The sequence below is a fragment of the Rasamsonia byssochlamydoides genome (assembly GCF_041956645.1).
Source record: "Rasamsonia byssochlamydoides strain NRRL 3658 unplaced genomic scaffold VTN77scaffold_16, whole genome shotgun sequence".
Taxonomy (NCBI): Eukaryota; Fungi; Ascomycota; class Eurotiomycetes; order Eurotiales; family Trichocomaceae; genus Rasamsonia; species Rasamsonia byssochlamydoides.
In genome coordinates this window covers 412,062-426,880 of record NW_027192399.1, presented here as the reverse complement: position 1 = coordinate 426,880, position 14,819 = coordinate 412,062, and the positions used below count along the sequence as shown (strand labels likewise).

Sequence of the window (14,819 nt, the reverse complement as noted above, 5' to 3'; positions counted from 1 at the left end):
CTGTCCTGCCTTGCGGGGTATTGTTTCATCATGCATTGCTGTGTTGGACAGCTTCCCATTTTGTTGGCTCGTAACAGCTATCTAGAATAATATTATTATTAGTTAGCTATTAGTATATTAGGCTTATAACCTTTTATTAAAACTAGCAAGACTTAGTAAGGGGATTATTAGAAAGAGAAAGGATAAAGCTATAGAAACAATTATATTAAGCCCATCTGTAAGATAACCTTATAGTAAGAAAGGAATCAGAAGGAGGTTCAGGGCTTTGGGCTTATATATATCTATAGGAAAGGTAGGGTAATGCCTCACTTAAAGGTGCATGGGCCAACGGAGCTAACTAAGCATGTAGCCGGCGAGCCGGCTGCACCGAGAAAATAAAAATAAAAATAAAAAAATAAAAAAAAAGGTTTAATTATGAAATTAATCGAAATGATCAATTAATCTTAAATCTAATCTAATCAGGACGGAAGGAAACAAACAAACAAATGAGCAAACGAATGAACAAGCAGGAGGGAGGGAAGTCGGCAAATAGTTATTAGCTAACCCTACAGTCCACCTACCCCTTATCCTACCGGGACCTATTATCCTATCTTATCCTATCCTACAGAGTAAGTACTCTACCTACCTAGGTAGTCTAATCTATCTAATACCCCGCAGTTAGTATAGTGGCTAGACAGATAGACAGACCGTATATGCATGCATCGATAAATCAATCAAGTCAAATCAAATCACGACTTGACTTGCATTTAGTTTAACTAACTAGTTATAGTAACTTAAGTTTATTGATTGATTGACTTTCTATGGAAGGATGCGATGAAGAGGTGGTGAGAATCGCATGAATTGAATGGATGAACGATTCAACCAATCAATGAATAAATGGGTGGATGGGTGGGTGTAATTATGTAGTGGTTAGTTACTAGTTTAGAAGTCATGACATTATTTGTCAGTGGAAGGGAGATCAAAACACAAGATCTTCTTCTATGTTGAAAGGATGTACATATGTATGTATGTGTGTGTGCCTGCTATGTCGGTCTCCCCTTTGGGATTCGTATAAATAAAGACTATCGATATGGGTATATAGTTTATATATGTATGTACTGCAGATACTTCCCGCGTATGTGTGTACCATATCATCTCGCGTATTGATTGATTGATGATTGACGTCTGGATGCCTGGATCAATCGCGTGCAGATCACCCGGTAGACAAAATAATCGTCACGAGATCTGCTTATTGATCTTCACCAGCAGCAACCCCTCAGACGGCCGGCCTCGTGCATCCTGCAAGCGCACAAATCGATATCCCTGCTGCAGCCGATCAAGGCGGATGGAGGCCCACGCCGCCAACTTGTCCTGGCCGAACTCATCGTCTTGGATCTTGAATCTGCACATATCCGCAAGGTTAGTTAGTCTTGCTCGGTTTAGACGGAGAAATGAACGGGTTTGAAGAGGTGCATTCGTTCCCGTCGATAATATGCAATGCATATGCATTCTAGCAGCGATCGAAGACCAAGATAAAAGTTCCGTCTGACGCAGAGCAAGCTTCATAGACTGCTGAGCAGTCCGTCGGCCGATAGCGTGAAGCTTCGAGCTGACTACCGCTGCGGGACGGAATTTGTTCGGTAAAAAAAAAAGGTAAAGAAGGCTCTGGTACCAACCTCAAGAATGATAATTCTTGCACAATGTGCGTGGCAGGCGGGAAGGTTAGCTTTTCGCCCCCAAAATCAGGATCGATTCCGCTGTGCGTCTTCGTCCGTAGCTTCATCTTCGTATTCTTGCTGACGACATTGGCATTTCGGTCTTTGACAGCTGCTGTCGCTTCTTCCATCTTGCAGAGATGCAAATGACATTTGACATATGGATGGAAACTTTTCTCCTTCGCGGAATTCCCGAGGGGAAGCGGCAGCTGCTGGGCAGCAAATATTTCGATGGAGAGATCTACGGTCTGAGTGACAGGTTTCAGATCAGCGTCGCTAGAGCAGTCGGCATCCCGGTATCCTTGGGGCTTCAGCACCCAACCCGGTCCGTCGGCGAACATGGCGTCGTTCAGCATCATGCCTTTGTCGCAGCTCTGCCAATTTAGCGCCACCATCTGAGCTCCTTGCTGCCAGAAGAATGACGGATCGACGTTCGACGAGTTGACGCGCAACCCAGAAGGAAATACGCGCATCAGATAGCGGCGGTTGTGATTCAACAAAGCTTCGCGATGAGTCTCATGGGCTTCTCTGACAGCCGCCTCAGACAAGGAAAAGACGTGAGTAGGTATTGTTGCCTCTGTCATCCATCGAATATCGAATAAGCAATCCATTGGTGAGTGAGTGGGTATAAATTGGGCCATACCTGGTTGGTTGAAGTGACTGAAATGATATGCCCTTGTATATACAGCAAGCTCGCCGAGAGCCTGCAGGATTTTACCTGCCTTTTCCTTCTTGGTTTGCAATGCTTTTTTGGTCAATGTATCGCCTTTGGCAGCATCAGTGGTATCTTCCAGACTCGTGCTCTGCTCGAGGGTATCATGTGGATTCTCAGCACCTTGGGACGGAGGAGCCCACTTCACTTTGATCAGGATTTTTCGTCTCACGTCCTCGAGGCGGGGAAGTGCGCAGTTGGCTATGTCGAGGTCGGGGGTGATGTCAACCAGCAAGCCCTTCCACACCTCTTGCATGATGTCTACCATGATCTGCTGTTGCTCGAGACTGGCGTGCACTTCAAGGCTCACAATCACTGGTAAATCACTGGTGACAAATGCGCTGTCCCGGATAGCATGGCAGACGTCACGAAAAGCAATCTCTTTGGTGAGAGTGTGCCCGTGCAAGACTCGAGGCTCAGGACGGTGAACAACTACTTCTTCAGTAGTCGTGACGGCTGTGAAAGAGATATCCGCTGCTTTAGAGGTCTTGGGAGAAGTCGATGGCGAATGTCTCATCAGTTTACCGAGACTCCTTGAAAGAGACTTCACGCGCGAGTGGTGGTGGGTGACTTCACCGTGCTTCTCCTTCTGATTACGTTCGTGATTCTGGAGCGATTTACTGTGAATGCTCACTGTGATTTCGCCCTCGTCATCGCTGGTGCTGGTGCTGGTGCTGACACTCGAGGTCTCTGATGCACTAGCAGATTTGGCGACACCGTCCCAGACGTCGATTTCCAGACATCTGCAGCCACGAAGGAGCACCTGCACAAGCGTCAGCCTATAACGTATTGAATGGTCGTCGTCTTCAATGGTGAAGAACGCATCGTAAACAGTCAATGTAGTAGTTCAATCGGCCAATTTCACATCTTAGCAGGAATAAGAAACACCGACATTTGTATATGCATCTGTACTGGAATCGCTATACAGCTGATTTCCAGTCAGGTAGGTGTTGTGACTCGAGGAGATAAAGTACTGCGAGATTGGCGCAGACAAATCCGGTTGCTCTACAGGCCGGTTTGCTCTCGAAGCGGTGCTGGCCATATAAGTGAGAAAGCCAGAAAAGGATGCGAGTGGATCTCCATCGGATTCAGCAATGACATCTTTCTGAATCTGCTTTATAAAGGCTGGTTTGGGGGAGATGCTCGATAGAGACTCGTAGATGCGCTTGAGATGGGAGCGTACTGGGGCTGAGAATGAAGATATTTGTCGTCCTGCCGACGCGTCCAAAGTTGCAGGAGCATCCTGCCTGTCAGCCATCTTTTCCCGACGTGGTTGTATTCAGTGCCCAAGGAAGGTGTGTCTTGGTGACTTTGGTCGAAGATAGGAGCTCAAGCCCTCTGGACGATACAGTTTCAGGTGTTTCAGCCGCACAGCGGGCGGTGTGCTTTGGCTAAGTCGCGTTGCTCGTGTATACTCTCCGTACCCCGCTACGTTCAATATTCGTTGATCTCTTATCTAATTCTTTCTTGCTAAATTTAAAATCTGTATCTCAAACTGTTTTTTTAAAAAAATTTGAATACCTTAGGGGCAGAATTTTGGAGATGAAGCCAACTAATTATTGTTTTTAATTAAATTGACTTCTAAAAATAACACCCTTAATCTTCTAGTATATTAAACTAATAATAGATAAGCTCAGTCTTATATCAAGAAAATATTAAGACTTTAGTATATCTTTACTTTTGGTAGAATAATTTTTTTTTAAGAAAAAAATTGATTTAGGTTGACGATCTTAGGCAAATATTTGATTTGAATAGACTATATCCAGCTTAACAATTGGTCTTTTTCCTCTATAGTCCACAGAGTATATGTTTGTATCCTAGGGACATCCTGGGTTGCAACATTTTGCGAGACTCAATGTGATGAAGAACTCTCTGTAATTCCGCCTCCTGGTTCCCTGCTCAGGCACGCCGCAGAGTGATCATTGTCTGGCACAGGTTCCTGAAGGCTCAGTTGTGGCGCATCACGTTGGCCTGGTTGGGAACTCTTCGTTCCGTCAAGGCTCGAAGTAGGCTGGAATAGTAGTTCTAATCAGACAGTTTCAAACATTAAAAAGAAAACAATCAATGATGGTAAATTAAGAAACAAAACTTTTAGAGCTCCCGCAAGTAGCATCTTGTGTATATTTTGTAACATAATAAAGAGAAAACATGATTAATCCATAGCGATTTGTAAAGAGTCTCATTCCATATCGGATAGACTCCGTCAGTGAAATCACCTCGACCAACAAATCTGATCACTCTTGGCTCTTTAATGCCTAGGGATCCCTTTTTCTGGACTACGATGTATCTCCGAGGCGTCTTGGAAAGTTGGCCAAACGTTAACCCTTGTATGTCCAAAATGAGTATTAACCTTTATCATATATTCTTGTTGGGTTTATTGGCTTTGGAACATACCTTGCAGGGAGTCAAAGAGAGTATTGGCCTTCATAAGTATCTTCTTGTCTGGTTTATTTGCGTGGGGATATATTGTAAAACCGTTCCCTGACTTTGTTGTACCAGTAACATGGAATGCTACACGAGAGGCTGGATCATCATCCCTAGCATTTTTGGCAAAGAGGTGAGGGTGTCGAGTACCCATAGGGCTGATGTCAACTCTGACAGTAAAACCACGCTCAAAATCAATTATTAGGATAGCGTACTATCACATTGACGTCGAGAACATTGATTGTAATGTAATCCTCAATCGTCTGGCTCTGCTCACCCTTATAAAAACGGCCAGTTAAAAGTTCATCTCTGGTCATGACCCTTATCCTCGGTTGATAGTAAATCCTACCAGCACGGTCCGCATCTTCCGTGTCGTCCAAGGATCGTGGGTCTTCAAAATCATCAAACAGGATAGGACTTTCCAGGTTTTGGAAAAGCCCTTCAAGATTGTTATCTTCGAGGTCTTAGAAAATGTCCAATTTCAAAATTTCGTCAAGCTTCTCGGGATTTTCCAAGATCTCGCCGAGTCTCTCGGAACGCTCCAAGGTTTTGTCGAAGTCCTTACTCGTTTCAATATTGCTTGGATCACTCGAAGAGGCCATATTGCGTTCCTTGCTTCCAGGAGAAGCAAGTATCTCTTTATAGAGCTTCCGAGCCTATTCCAGCTCTTCCAGACTTAAGGTCCCGGTTGAGCCTTTCCTCGAACAAGGACAGGATCTGGAAGTTGTATGTTCCCTTGGGTTTCTTAGGCAGCGTCACTAGGAACAGAACGACCGCACGGATCAAAGTGCCACCAAGTTCTTCAAATTTCAAAATGTGCTCTTCGCGTGTAGCCCCTTAAGAGCAAGCCAATCGAGGATGATTGGATCAACTGTTTTGGAGGTCATGATGTCACATCTTCCATCGTGCTCATCAGCGTACTGCCAAAGAATCCGACGAAAAATCATTTGATTCGCCATGAAGAATGCACGGATACCTTGAGTATTGGTCATGATTGTAGCAAATCTGATCGTCTCTCCAAGCTGCAGAGATTCTTTCCACTCAGTAGATCGTAGAGATGACAGTGAAACTGGTGGGCATATGTATATCCGCTGAATCTCAGCTCCGCGTAGCTCAAGATAAGCGGAGTAGAAATGACCTCGAAGATCAATAGTGATACTGTTGTTCTGAATTTCGGGTGTTATAATACTCTCCTCTGTATTGGGACCGCACAATATAATCACCCGAAGATTGGATCGTTGGACGAGAGTGTGGTGAAAAGATGTGATGAGCTGGATTTCATGCGCGCTTTGAGCCCTGAAATTATTGCTTGCCAATAGATAGCATTGTCGCAGACTGTAGGGCCAAATAAGTGAATTATTCTTATTAAAGCCACAGTCCCTAATGCTACGGGGCAGTGCTGTAATATGATTCTTGATGTGATCCTCATTGGCCTTCCTATCTCCTGGACACCAGTCTAGGACAAAGCCGATTCGTGCTTCGAAGGAACCAAATGGGAGGACAAGTTCTGTTGGTTCCTGTAGTATGCCTGAAGATGCGGTCTCCCTAAGCAAAGCCTCAAAACTCTCGGGTTGTGATGAGATAAGGTCGACACAGCCCTCAAAAGATTCAAGGTGACTGAGTGTTTGGTGTGCGTGAATTGCTTTTTCTAAAGCAATCCTGTAGTCTTCTGGGTTCAGTTTGGGCTGGCAACGACGGCCTAACTTGTTAGAAGACTACATGATAAGCCTCTGCTGTTCTGCTCTCTCTTCTGGCCACTGCTGAACCTGTGGATCTTCAGAATCGGAGAATGCTTTAGTGTATTGCCATCTTGTTGATACTTGGACTCCTTGAAGTAGGGGGGAGAACATTAAGACCAACGTTTGCATACTTGTCTAGCTCACCAAAGAATTCTTTGAGTGCTAGATTTGACAGTGATTGAAAGGCTCGGCACATAACCATCTCAAGCACATTGTTGAGGAGAAGACGCGGTCCCTTGCACCTCTCATCTTCACAGATATTGGGAGGCAAGCTCCAAAGGAGAATAAAGTTTATAGATCGAAAGTACCTGGCTTTTGAAACAATGAAGTAATGCAAAGATGTCTTCTTCTGGTAATAATATGCGTCAATATGCTGTTGAATTTGTTGAGCAGGCTTAGATGACCAGCCAACACAAGCACTCCAGTAATTATCATTCCGCTTGTGCTTAATGTAGCTCAGGTATCCACTTGCTCTCTCGAATATTATCTAATCTATATACTGTCGGTCAATCTTCTTGTGTAGACACTAAGCAGGAAACCTAAACTTACGTCTGAGCTGTAACATTTTGACTCTCTAGACACCATTCGCTATCTAAGATAATTGTCGCACAATCTCCGGAAGTCTCTTGCTGCCACATTATTGTTGTTGATTTCCTTACTTTGATTCGGCTCCCTTCGCAGAGCCATGAAACAGCCTATATAAGCTGACTAATTACATGACCTTAGGGCTAACCCTTAGTTCCCATAATAATTAGCCCCAACTACTGAGGTAGATAAGGTATACCTCTGATCGTAGCTTAATAGTTATTCTACTAGACCTCTTCTCCTCACTACTGACAAATGAATCCTTTTCAAAGCCCTACTGTAGCAAGAGAAAAGTAAAAAAATCATGCGCATGACGGGATTCGAACCCGCGAATCTTCCGTTGAACTACGGAGCCAGAAGTAGTCGTACGAGACGGACGCCTTACCACTTGGCCACACGCGCTGAATTGGATATCAAGCCAACACAGCTAAAATTATACAAATTCAGATTATACTAGTTTCTGTCCAAAAGTAGTATAGGGCTTCCCGCAATTCTCTTCTTCGCCCCCTTTTTGGACTTACGACTCTTTGCTCATTCTTGTTCTTAGCCTTGAAGAAATCAAGATCGAGCCACGTGCAAGCGATCCGTATGTACTTGATTTCTGCAGCTTCTCTCAATAATAACAAGCCTTGAACCCCTCGCTCCACTGGTAACAAAGTCAGGTGACTATAAACTTGATAGGTAACAGCTTATGAAAAAACCTACTATAAGCTCTATAAGGGTTTCTTATAGGCTTACACCCCTAAAACCTTATATCTAGATGTTCCGGGCCTTCGGTCCTTCGCAAGCCTATAACGCAAGTCTTTATAGGCTTCTTATAGGCTTCTCATAGGCTTCTCATAAAGATCAACAAACTTGATCGCTTGCTGTGGGCCCCTGTTTCATACCCTGACTTATAGTAGTTGTACTCCTGCTTGAGCTTAGAATCTGCATCCCTAGTGAAGAGTTAGCCTAAGAGGATTTTCTCAATAGGCAGGAGAGTATGCAAAGACTTATCCTGACCAATAGCCAACTGACAACTGTGAACGGTCAAAGTGTTCAGATGGGATGGTACTGTCGGACTGATGGCCGAGACTCGTCGCAGCAGAGACCAACCTCTCCGGTTTAGAGATGTCAGAGACTGACTTGGATCCTTGATCCCATTTGGTTGTCTCCAAATGCATCGATAGACAGAGTGCGAGCCATTGTACATTGCGTCCCCAAATTATGCATATATAATGTCGAGTTAACTCTGCAGATCGCTGAGAGAGCAGAATGCCCTGACCACATCCTGTCCTCCTGCTTGTTCTGCTGTATATATGAATAGCTGACTCTGTTTCGGTTTTTGTTCAAACACATGCCAGCTTCTATTCAGTCATGTGTTGCTTTGTTTCAATTGTGACCTGATTGATTGATTCTTGGATTCTGTCTGTCTCACTTTTGACGCAATCATGTTCCGCATATGCTGGTGATATAGCTCTGCAGCGGCGGGAATGGTGCAACGATATAAGTTGGGTGGCCAGCCTAGATAGCTATCCTTATAGCGGCCATTCAGCCGTCAGAGATGGTCATCCCATGGCTGCTTCACAATGTAATATTGTTTGAATTTGTCGACCTGAGATATGATTGTGGCAGGCATCCGAGAAGGGTAATCCACAGAAGGCCCAAATGACTGTGGCACCTGCTGTACACTCAGTACCCCTGCTAGACCCGCTTTAAGTTGAGATAGAATTGTCGTTCACGTCAGGACCCTTGACTCAAATGCGTTACCTCGAACCGGCTCGCTTCATCGCGGGGTTTCCCCGCATCCACCCATTGCGTCTTGATGAGCGAGCCGGAACTACCCAGAGAGCCAGAGAAAGCGTCAAGGAGTTACTCTCAGCTGAAAAATGTCATAGCGACCAGCGACCAAACAGATTTGTCGAACAACGACTGATTTTGTGGAGTGGATTCTATTTTGACAAGGCCAAGATGCTGATTTGTAAGCGTTACCCCACGCACGTGGCTGTGTCTCCGGTATATATCTATGTATAGATCCCGAGCTTCTCTTATGACCTGGGAAACGGTCTTCTCATTCCAAACACCCTTTTATGAATTAACGATTCAATTGATAGATACGACGAGACAAACATGGCGAATACCGAGCCTGTCCACTTCTTCGATATTACTTCCAAGCTTCCAGGTACGGTGATGTCTGCCCCTCCCCTTTCCGAGGATATTCCCCGCATTGGCTGATATAATATTGATCTCCTCAGGCCCCTTGAAGTCCTGGTCCCCCAACACGCTCAAAACCCGCCTCGTGCTGAACTACAAGGGCATCCCTTACACCCAATCGTTCATCTCCTACCCTGACATCGCTTCGCTGCTGAAGAGCCTCAATGTCCCCCCGCTTGCGGAGGCAGTGATGCCCTACACCCTTCCTGCGATCGTCCACAAGGCGTCTGTCACGGCGAATCCAAATGGCGCCATGAACGACTCCCTCCCCATCGCTCTCCATCTGGATAAGACATTCCCTGCGCCGCAATACCCGCCTCTCTTTCCCTCCGGAGACGCCAGCTACGCCCTTGCTCTCGCGGTGGCTAAGATCATCAGCAATGTAGTCGGGAAGGGCATCCCGATCCTCATGCCCAAAGTCGCAGATATCCTGGACGAGAGAGGAAGCAAATATTTCCACGAGACGCGCTCGAAGATCTTCGGGAAGCCTCTCGCGGAGCTGCTACCCCAAAGCGAAGAAGCGGCGGAATCCGTCTGGAACGACATGAAGAAGGAATTGAACGTCTTGGCGGACATGCTGAAGGGCAAGCCCGGCAAGGAAGGTCCTTTCTTCGAGGGGACGAAGCCAGGGTACGCGGATCTGCAACTTGTTGCGTATCTGGCCTGGTTCGAAAGGACGGACAAGGGATTGTGGGAGAAGGTAATGGACCTCGACGATGCGTTTAAGAGGCTATATGAGGCATCTCTGCCGTGGGTGAATGGCCAGGGCGAGGAGAAGGAATGGCCTGTGGCCAGTTTGTAATGTAAGAAGATTATCAGATAGATTCCACATATATATGCAGGCAATATAGACATATCTGTTTCCTCCTAGAACGACCTTCGACATTATTCCGCTAATGTCCAAGAATAATGTTAAGAGTACACTGCATACCAACATAAAGTATCGGGCCTAGACACACACATCCAGTCCAGTACGTCAAGATTCAGCAGCCTCCTTGACTTTCGCAAAAACCTCCATAAACTCCGACACACCTGCGCCCCATCCAGCCGATGCTCTCCCTGGACAACAAACGCGGGAACACCAGACACGCCAGATTCACGAGCCAGCCTTACCTCCTCATCGACCTCTTTCCCCCCAAGATCAGCACTCAGCCACCGATCCACCTCCTGTCCATCCAGTCTCGCTTCAACAGCCACGTCGCGCAGCACGCTGTGCGACGTGATATCCCTCCCTTGCTCATGGTACGCCACAAACAGCTTCTTGACGACCCGATCCTGCACGTCCGACGACTTGGCAGTGCTCCTGCTGAGATAGATCATCCGGTGGGCGTCGCGCGTGCTTCCGATCCTGCCGCTGCCAGCGTCGAACTTGAAATAGATGCCCTCTGCACGCCCTGTCTGGACCAGGCGCTGCACGATCAGCGCCGCCTTGTCTGCGCCAACGCGGTTGCGAAGAAACTCGAGCTTGTCCGGGAGGAGGTCGGGGTTGAGGTAGTATGCTGACCAGGTAATGGCGAAGGAATCGTTCTTGCCTCCTGGGTAGGTCTTTTGGTACAGCGAGATGGCTTTTTCGAGTTTTCGCTTGCCGATGTAGCACCACTGTTATACATAGTACTGCCGAGTTAGTTTCCAGAGTCAGGACCATATATCAATGGGTGTGGATTGATTGATTGATTGACTGACTGACGAAGGGAAGGAGGGACATACCGGGCAGACGACGTCTGAAACGACCTGGATCTGGATCACGGCCATGTTATAGACCTGTTGAATTTCAGAAAATGAATGCTTCTCTCTTGTGCAATTTGCAGTTGCAATTGATTCAACTGCTGAATGAATGAAGCCTGGGAATAGCGTCGTTATTCCAATCTTATGTGCAGTTTATTTATTTATTTATTTCTCCAGCTGAAAGAAGATCCAAATCCAAACATTCGAAATCCTAGGAACAACACTCTCATAAACAAAGACGGTGGACATATTTCTCCTTTTTATAGGCAGGAAGGTCAGGTAGATATCTCAAACTATTGTTGCATTACCAATCGCAGATGACCCTAACGGCGAACATATCCATCCCGGCATTCACGCACCACCGAATCACCGAATCACCGAATTCGTTAAGCTGCGATTGGAACTGAACAAACAGCTGAGCTATTATCTCATATGTGCTTCTAAGGCCGCTGCAGAGTGCTTCTCGCTGAGGATGAGAATATCGATGACTATTGAACTCTCTAGCAACAAGATAATTCCAGGTAGGTAGGTATGGCCGTGGTAAAGGTGTTGGAAGTTCCCTGAAACACATACATTTCTCACCACCTCGAATACTAGAATGGTTTCCTCTTTCGAGCATACAAGTTTGTCGCTAAAACATTCTATATCAAAAGAATAGACTGGCGACGATCGATTCGAGATGCCGTACCCAATCATAGAATTCAACATGCTAATTGTACACGCGCCGTCGGCGGAATAAAATTACAGGCCACGCAGGAAGTTCGACTCGCGGATGCCCTTGCGTCTAGCTTCTCGGGCGCTCTTGGTAATCTCTGCCCTCTTCTCGAGACTCTCAGCAGCTTCAGCCACAATGTCTTTCGGTGCGTCGGCATCGCTTCGGTTGTACGGAGCAGGCGTGATATCTACCGCCTGTTCGTGGAGCGGGATCTTGGGGGGTTGTGTTGCGGCGAGTGCGGCCATCTTCTTCTCGTATCGTTTGCGTTGCTTCTTGTTCATGGCTGGAAGAAGTTAGAAGGATGAATACTTGGGCAATGCATAAAAGGATATCCTTACTGCTTAGATCCACTCCGCCACTCTCGGAATTGGATTGCTTCTTCGGATCATCTAACAACGTCCACAGCCAATCCGGGTATTCTGAGTCTTCCATCGCGAAGATATCCGGCTTGTTCTTCATGTAGTTGAGGCCCTGTAGTTTCGTTCCAGCAGGACAACTGCTCAGCGGCCGCTCCACCGCTGGTTTTGTAGGTTTCTCAGGGTTCGCTGCGGATTGTGCTCCCTCAGTGCTCGAAGGCTGTGATCCGCCGGGCGTGGCTGAAGGTGTCGGCGTCGGAATGCTAACAGGTCTCTTGGTTGTCGGCGGCTGGCGTGGCGTAGGCGGAGGAGGCGTAGGACCGTCGCTGTACAAGCGAACCTGACTCCTAACTAATGGTGACAGGCGGGCGCATGACGAGGAAGATGCGCCGACATGTTGCTGGAACTGCAGCCGTAGAAGATGTGTTCGGCACCGTTGGCAGATCATTGTGCTGGTATTACTCAGAAGTGCAGGGAAGAAAGGATCAACCAGAATACTGTTAGTATATTAAAGCAGGTCAATGACTAGGCCGCAACGAGGCAGCTGGCCTGGGAAGAAGGTTCGAGGTGGACGAGCTGTCGACAAAAATGCGGAATGAATTTGCGGAAGCTTGACGGAGAAGTCGGGTCACGTGGATAACGGGATCATGTGATGACTAAGCAACCATCACCTCCGCAGTTTCCACCCCCGCAGGTGATGTCCCTAAGATGTCACTATTCATCAACTACGGAGTACATCTTCAGGATCATCCTTATTCTTCAATTGATTATTCACTTCTGAAAATCCAGATCAAATTGATGCTATTGCAGATCAAATTTCTGCAATACATCCATTCAATTGATAGATTCCAACGTGTTGGTCCGGTTGCAAGTGTTGGACGTTCTCTCTACCTGCTCACGCTCGAATGAAACAGAGAATATCCAGTCAAAACTCGCAGAACTTAATGACTGCTCTGCTACTATAGAATTATATTATGCCAATCTATTTGCTACCATACATGACAGGATTGCAGCCACGTCCGACCTAGAACATGTACACCGGACTCAACCCATTTTTCCAACCATATCTAGGAGACAATGAACATCCAATGCATATAACACAAACATCCAGTGCATATAACGCAATTTAAACAAGGAATTTGAGTATAGTGCTGGAGATTCAAGAAAGAAATGCAAGGAAGAAGCGACATGCAAAGCGACAAGCAGAAGAATGGAGCCATGTTCAACTTGACTCTATTTTGTGAGCCCACTAACACGCAGAAAATTGCATATGTCAACGCAAGCATCTGTCAAGCTCTTCTCCGTCTTCCATTCAAGTTCCTGCGAGGACCTCTCGGGTACTGCAACGCAGTAACCGACGTCCCCGGCGCGCCGTGCAACGGCTCTTCTTGCAATCGGTTTCCCGTATACGTTTTCCATCGTCTTAACCACTTCGAGGACTGAGTGACCCTGGCCGGTCCCGAGGTTGAATGTCCGGAAGTTTTCGCGCAGCTTTCCCTCGTTGGCGGCGTTCAGGGCTGCGATGTGTCCTCGGGCGAGATCAGTGACGTGAATGAAGTCCCGGACGGCCGTGCCGTCCTCTGTATCCCAGTCTGTGCCGAACATCTGCAGCTCTTCGTACTGGCCAGTCATCACTTTGACGACAACCGGGAGAAGATTGGTGGGAATTCCCTTTGGATCCTCGCCCAGAAGACCAGAAGGGTCGCATCCGATGGGATTGAAGTAGCGGAGAGCGACAATCGTCCATTCCGGGTCCGATGCCGCGAGATCCGCCAAGATAGCTTCGCACATCCACTTGGTTCTGCCGTAAGGGTTGGTGATTCCGGTGCAACCGGGCTGTACAACTCTCTCTTGTCCGTCGTCATCTCTGACGATTTCTTGCTTGTGGACACAAAGTTCTTCCTTGAGTGGAAGATTCGACGTTGCGAGTGTTCCATATACTGTTGCTGAGGAAGAGAAGATGAAGGTCTTGATTCCGTACTCGCCAAGAATCTCGACAAAGTCGATGAGGCCGCTGACGTTGTTTGCATAGTACTTCAATGGTTGCCGGATGCTCTCTTCAACAGCCTTGTGTGCAGCGAAGTGGATGACCCCGGCGATCTTGGACTTCGGTGCACCCCACCAGGATGGGAGCTTGTATTTCTCGAGCAGCTCGCGCAAGGCGGTCGTGTCCCGGTAATCGTGACTATGTTTCTTGAGCGAAGGCATGGGGGTCCCTTTCTCCTCGTGGTACTTGGCGGCCAACATGTGGATGCGATCGAAGACATTCTCGTAAGAGTTACAGAGGTTGTCAATCACAATGACATTGTAATTCGCTTTCAGCAATTCCAGCGTGGTGTGGCTGCCGATGAATCCGAGGCCTCCCGTGACAAGGATATATTGGTCGTCCGACACCAAGTCCTGCAAGAGATGGTTCAGATCATCATCGAATAATACAGATGGTTGCGTCGCCGGTGTGTCTGCACCGGGAGGTGAATGTAGGAGGAGTGGTGAGCTCGCATCACTCTGTGACGGGCTGATCCCGTCTTCGGAAGAGATGTGGAATTGGGACATGTGGATGGGAATCACTGGCACAGAAGAAGCGATCGACTCAAGTTGGAATAAAGCAGAAATACAACGAGTGGCTCGAGTTAGGAAGCTTTGGGAGATGATCATCACGGAATCTAGGTCTCTTCT

The 14,819-nt window shown here is 47.0% G+C and overlaps 6 protein-coding genes and 1 non-coding gene across 7 annotated transcripts; 1 reads left to right on the top strand and 6 right to left on the bottom strand.

The window, feature by feature from the left end:
• Positions 1 to 1,215: 1,215 nt before the first annotated feature.
• Positions 1,216 to 3,664, bottom strand: VTN77DRAFT_2149 (uncharacterized protein; the record flags this gene model as incomplete). Its single annotated transcript, XM_069417958.1, has 4 exons — positions 1,216 to 1,381; positions 1,656 to 2,271; positions 2,338 to 3,169; positions 3,299 to 3,664. The coding sequence occupies 4 exons, from the start codon at positions 3,662 to 3,664 to the stop codon at positions 1,216 to 1,218; spliced, it is 1,980 nt and encodes a 659-aa protein (XP_069279629.1).
• Positions 3,665 to 7,459: 3,795 nt separating this feature from the next.
• VTN77DRAFT_t40 lies at positions 7,460 to 7,556 on the bottom strand. The gene has a single exon. It is a non-coding gene; the product is annotated as a tRNA-Thr (tRNA).
• Positions 7,557 to 7,980: 424 nt separating this feature from the next.
• On the bottom strand, positions 7,981 to 8,317 carry VTN77DRAFT_2148 (uncharacterized protein; the record flags this gene model as incomplete). Its single annotated transcript, XM_069417957.1, has 2 exons — positions 7,981 to 8,089; positions 8,157 to 8,317. 2 exons carry the CDS (start codon positions 8,315 to 8,317, stop codon positions 7,981 to 7,983), a joined length of 270 nt encoding a protein of 89 aa, XP_069279628.1.
• Positions 8,318 to 9,263: 946 nt separating this feature from the next.
• Positions 9,264 to 10,149, top strand: VTN77DRAFT_2147 (uncharacterized protein; the record flags this gene model as incomplete). Its single annotated transcript, XM_069417956.1, has 2 exons — positions 9,264 to 9,315; positions 9,389 to 10,149. The coding sequence occupies 2 exons, from the start codon at positions 9,264 to 9,266 to the stop codon at positions 10,147 to 10,149; spliced, it is 813 nt and encodes a 270-aa protein (XP_069279627.1).
• A 110-nt stretch (positions 10,150 to 10,259) lies between these two features.
• Positions 10,260 to 11,099, bottom strand: VTN77DRAFT_2146 (uncharacterized protein; the record flags this gene model as incomplete). The annotated part of the gene is made up of 2 exons (XM_069417955.1): positions 10,260 to 10,946; positions 11,055 to 11,099. 2 exons carry the CDS (start codon positions 11,097 to 11,099, stop codon positions 10,260 to 10,262), a joined length of 732 nt encoding a protein of 243 aa, XP_069279626.1.
• A 714-nt stretch (positions 11,100 to 11,813) lies between these two features.
• VTN77DRAFT_2145 (mitochondrial 54S ribosomal protein mL54) lies at positions 11,814 to 12,591 on the bottom strand (the record flags this gene model as incomplete). The annotated part of the gene is made up of 2 exons (XM_069417954.1): positions 11,814 to 12,070; positions 12,126 to 12,591. The coding sequence occupies 2 exons, from the start codon at positions 12,589 to 12,591 to the stop codon at positions 11,814 to 11,816; spliced, it is 723 nt and encodes a 240-aa protein (XP_069279625.1).
• A 785-nt stretch (positions 12,592 to 13,376) lies between these two features.
• Positions 13,377 to 14,696, bottom strand: VTN77DRAFT_2144 (uncharacterized protein; the record flags this gene model as incomplete). Its single annotated transcript, XM_069417953.1, has 1 exon — positions 13,377 to 14,696. One exon carries the CDS (start codon positions 14,694 to 14,696, stop codon positions 13,377 to 13,379), a length of 1,320 nt encoding a protein of 439 aa, XP_069279624.1.
• Between the last annotated feature and the right edge of the window lie 123 nt (positions 14,697 to 14,819).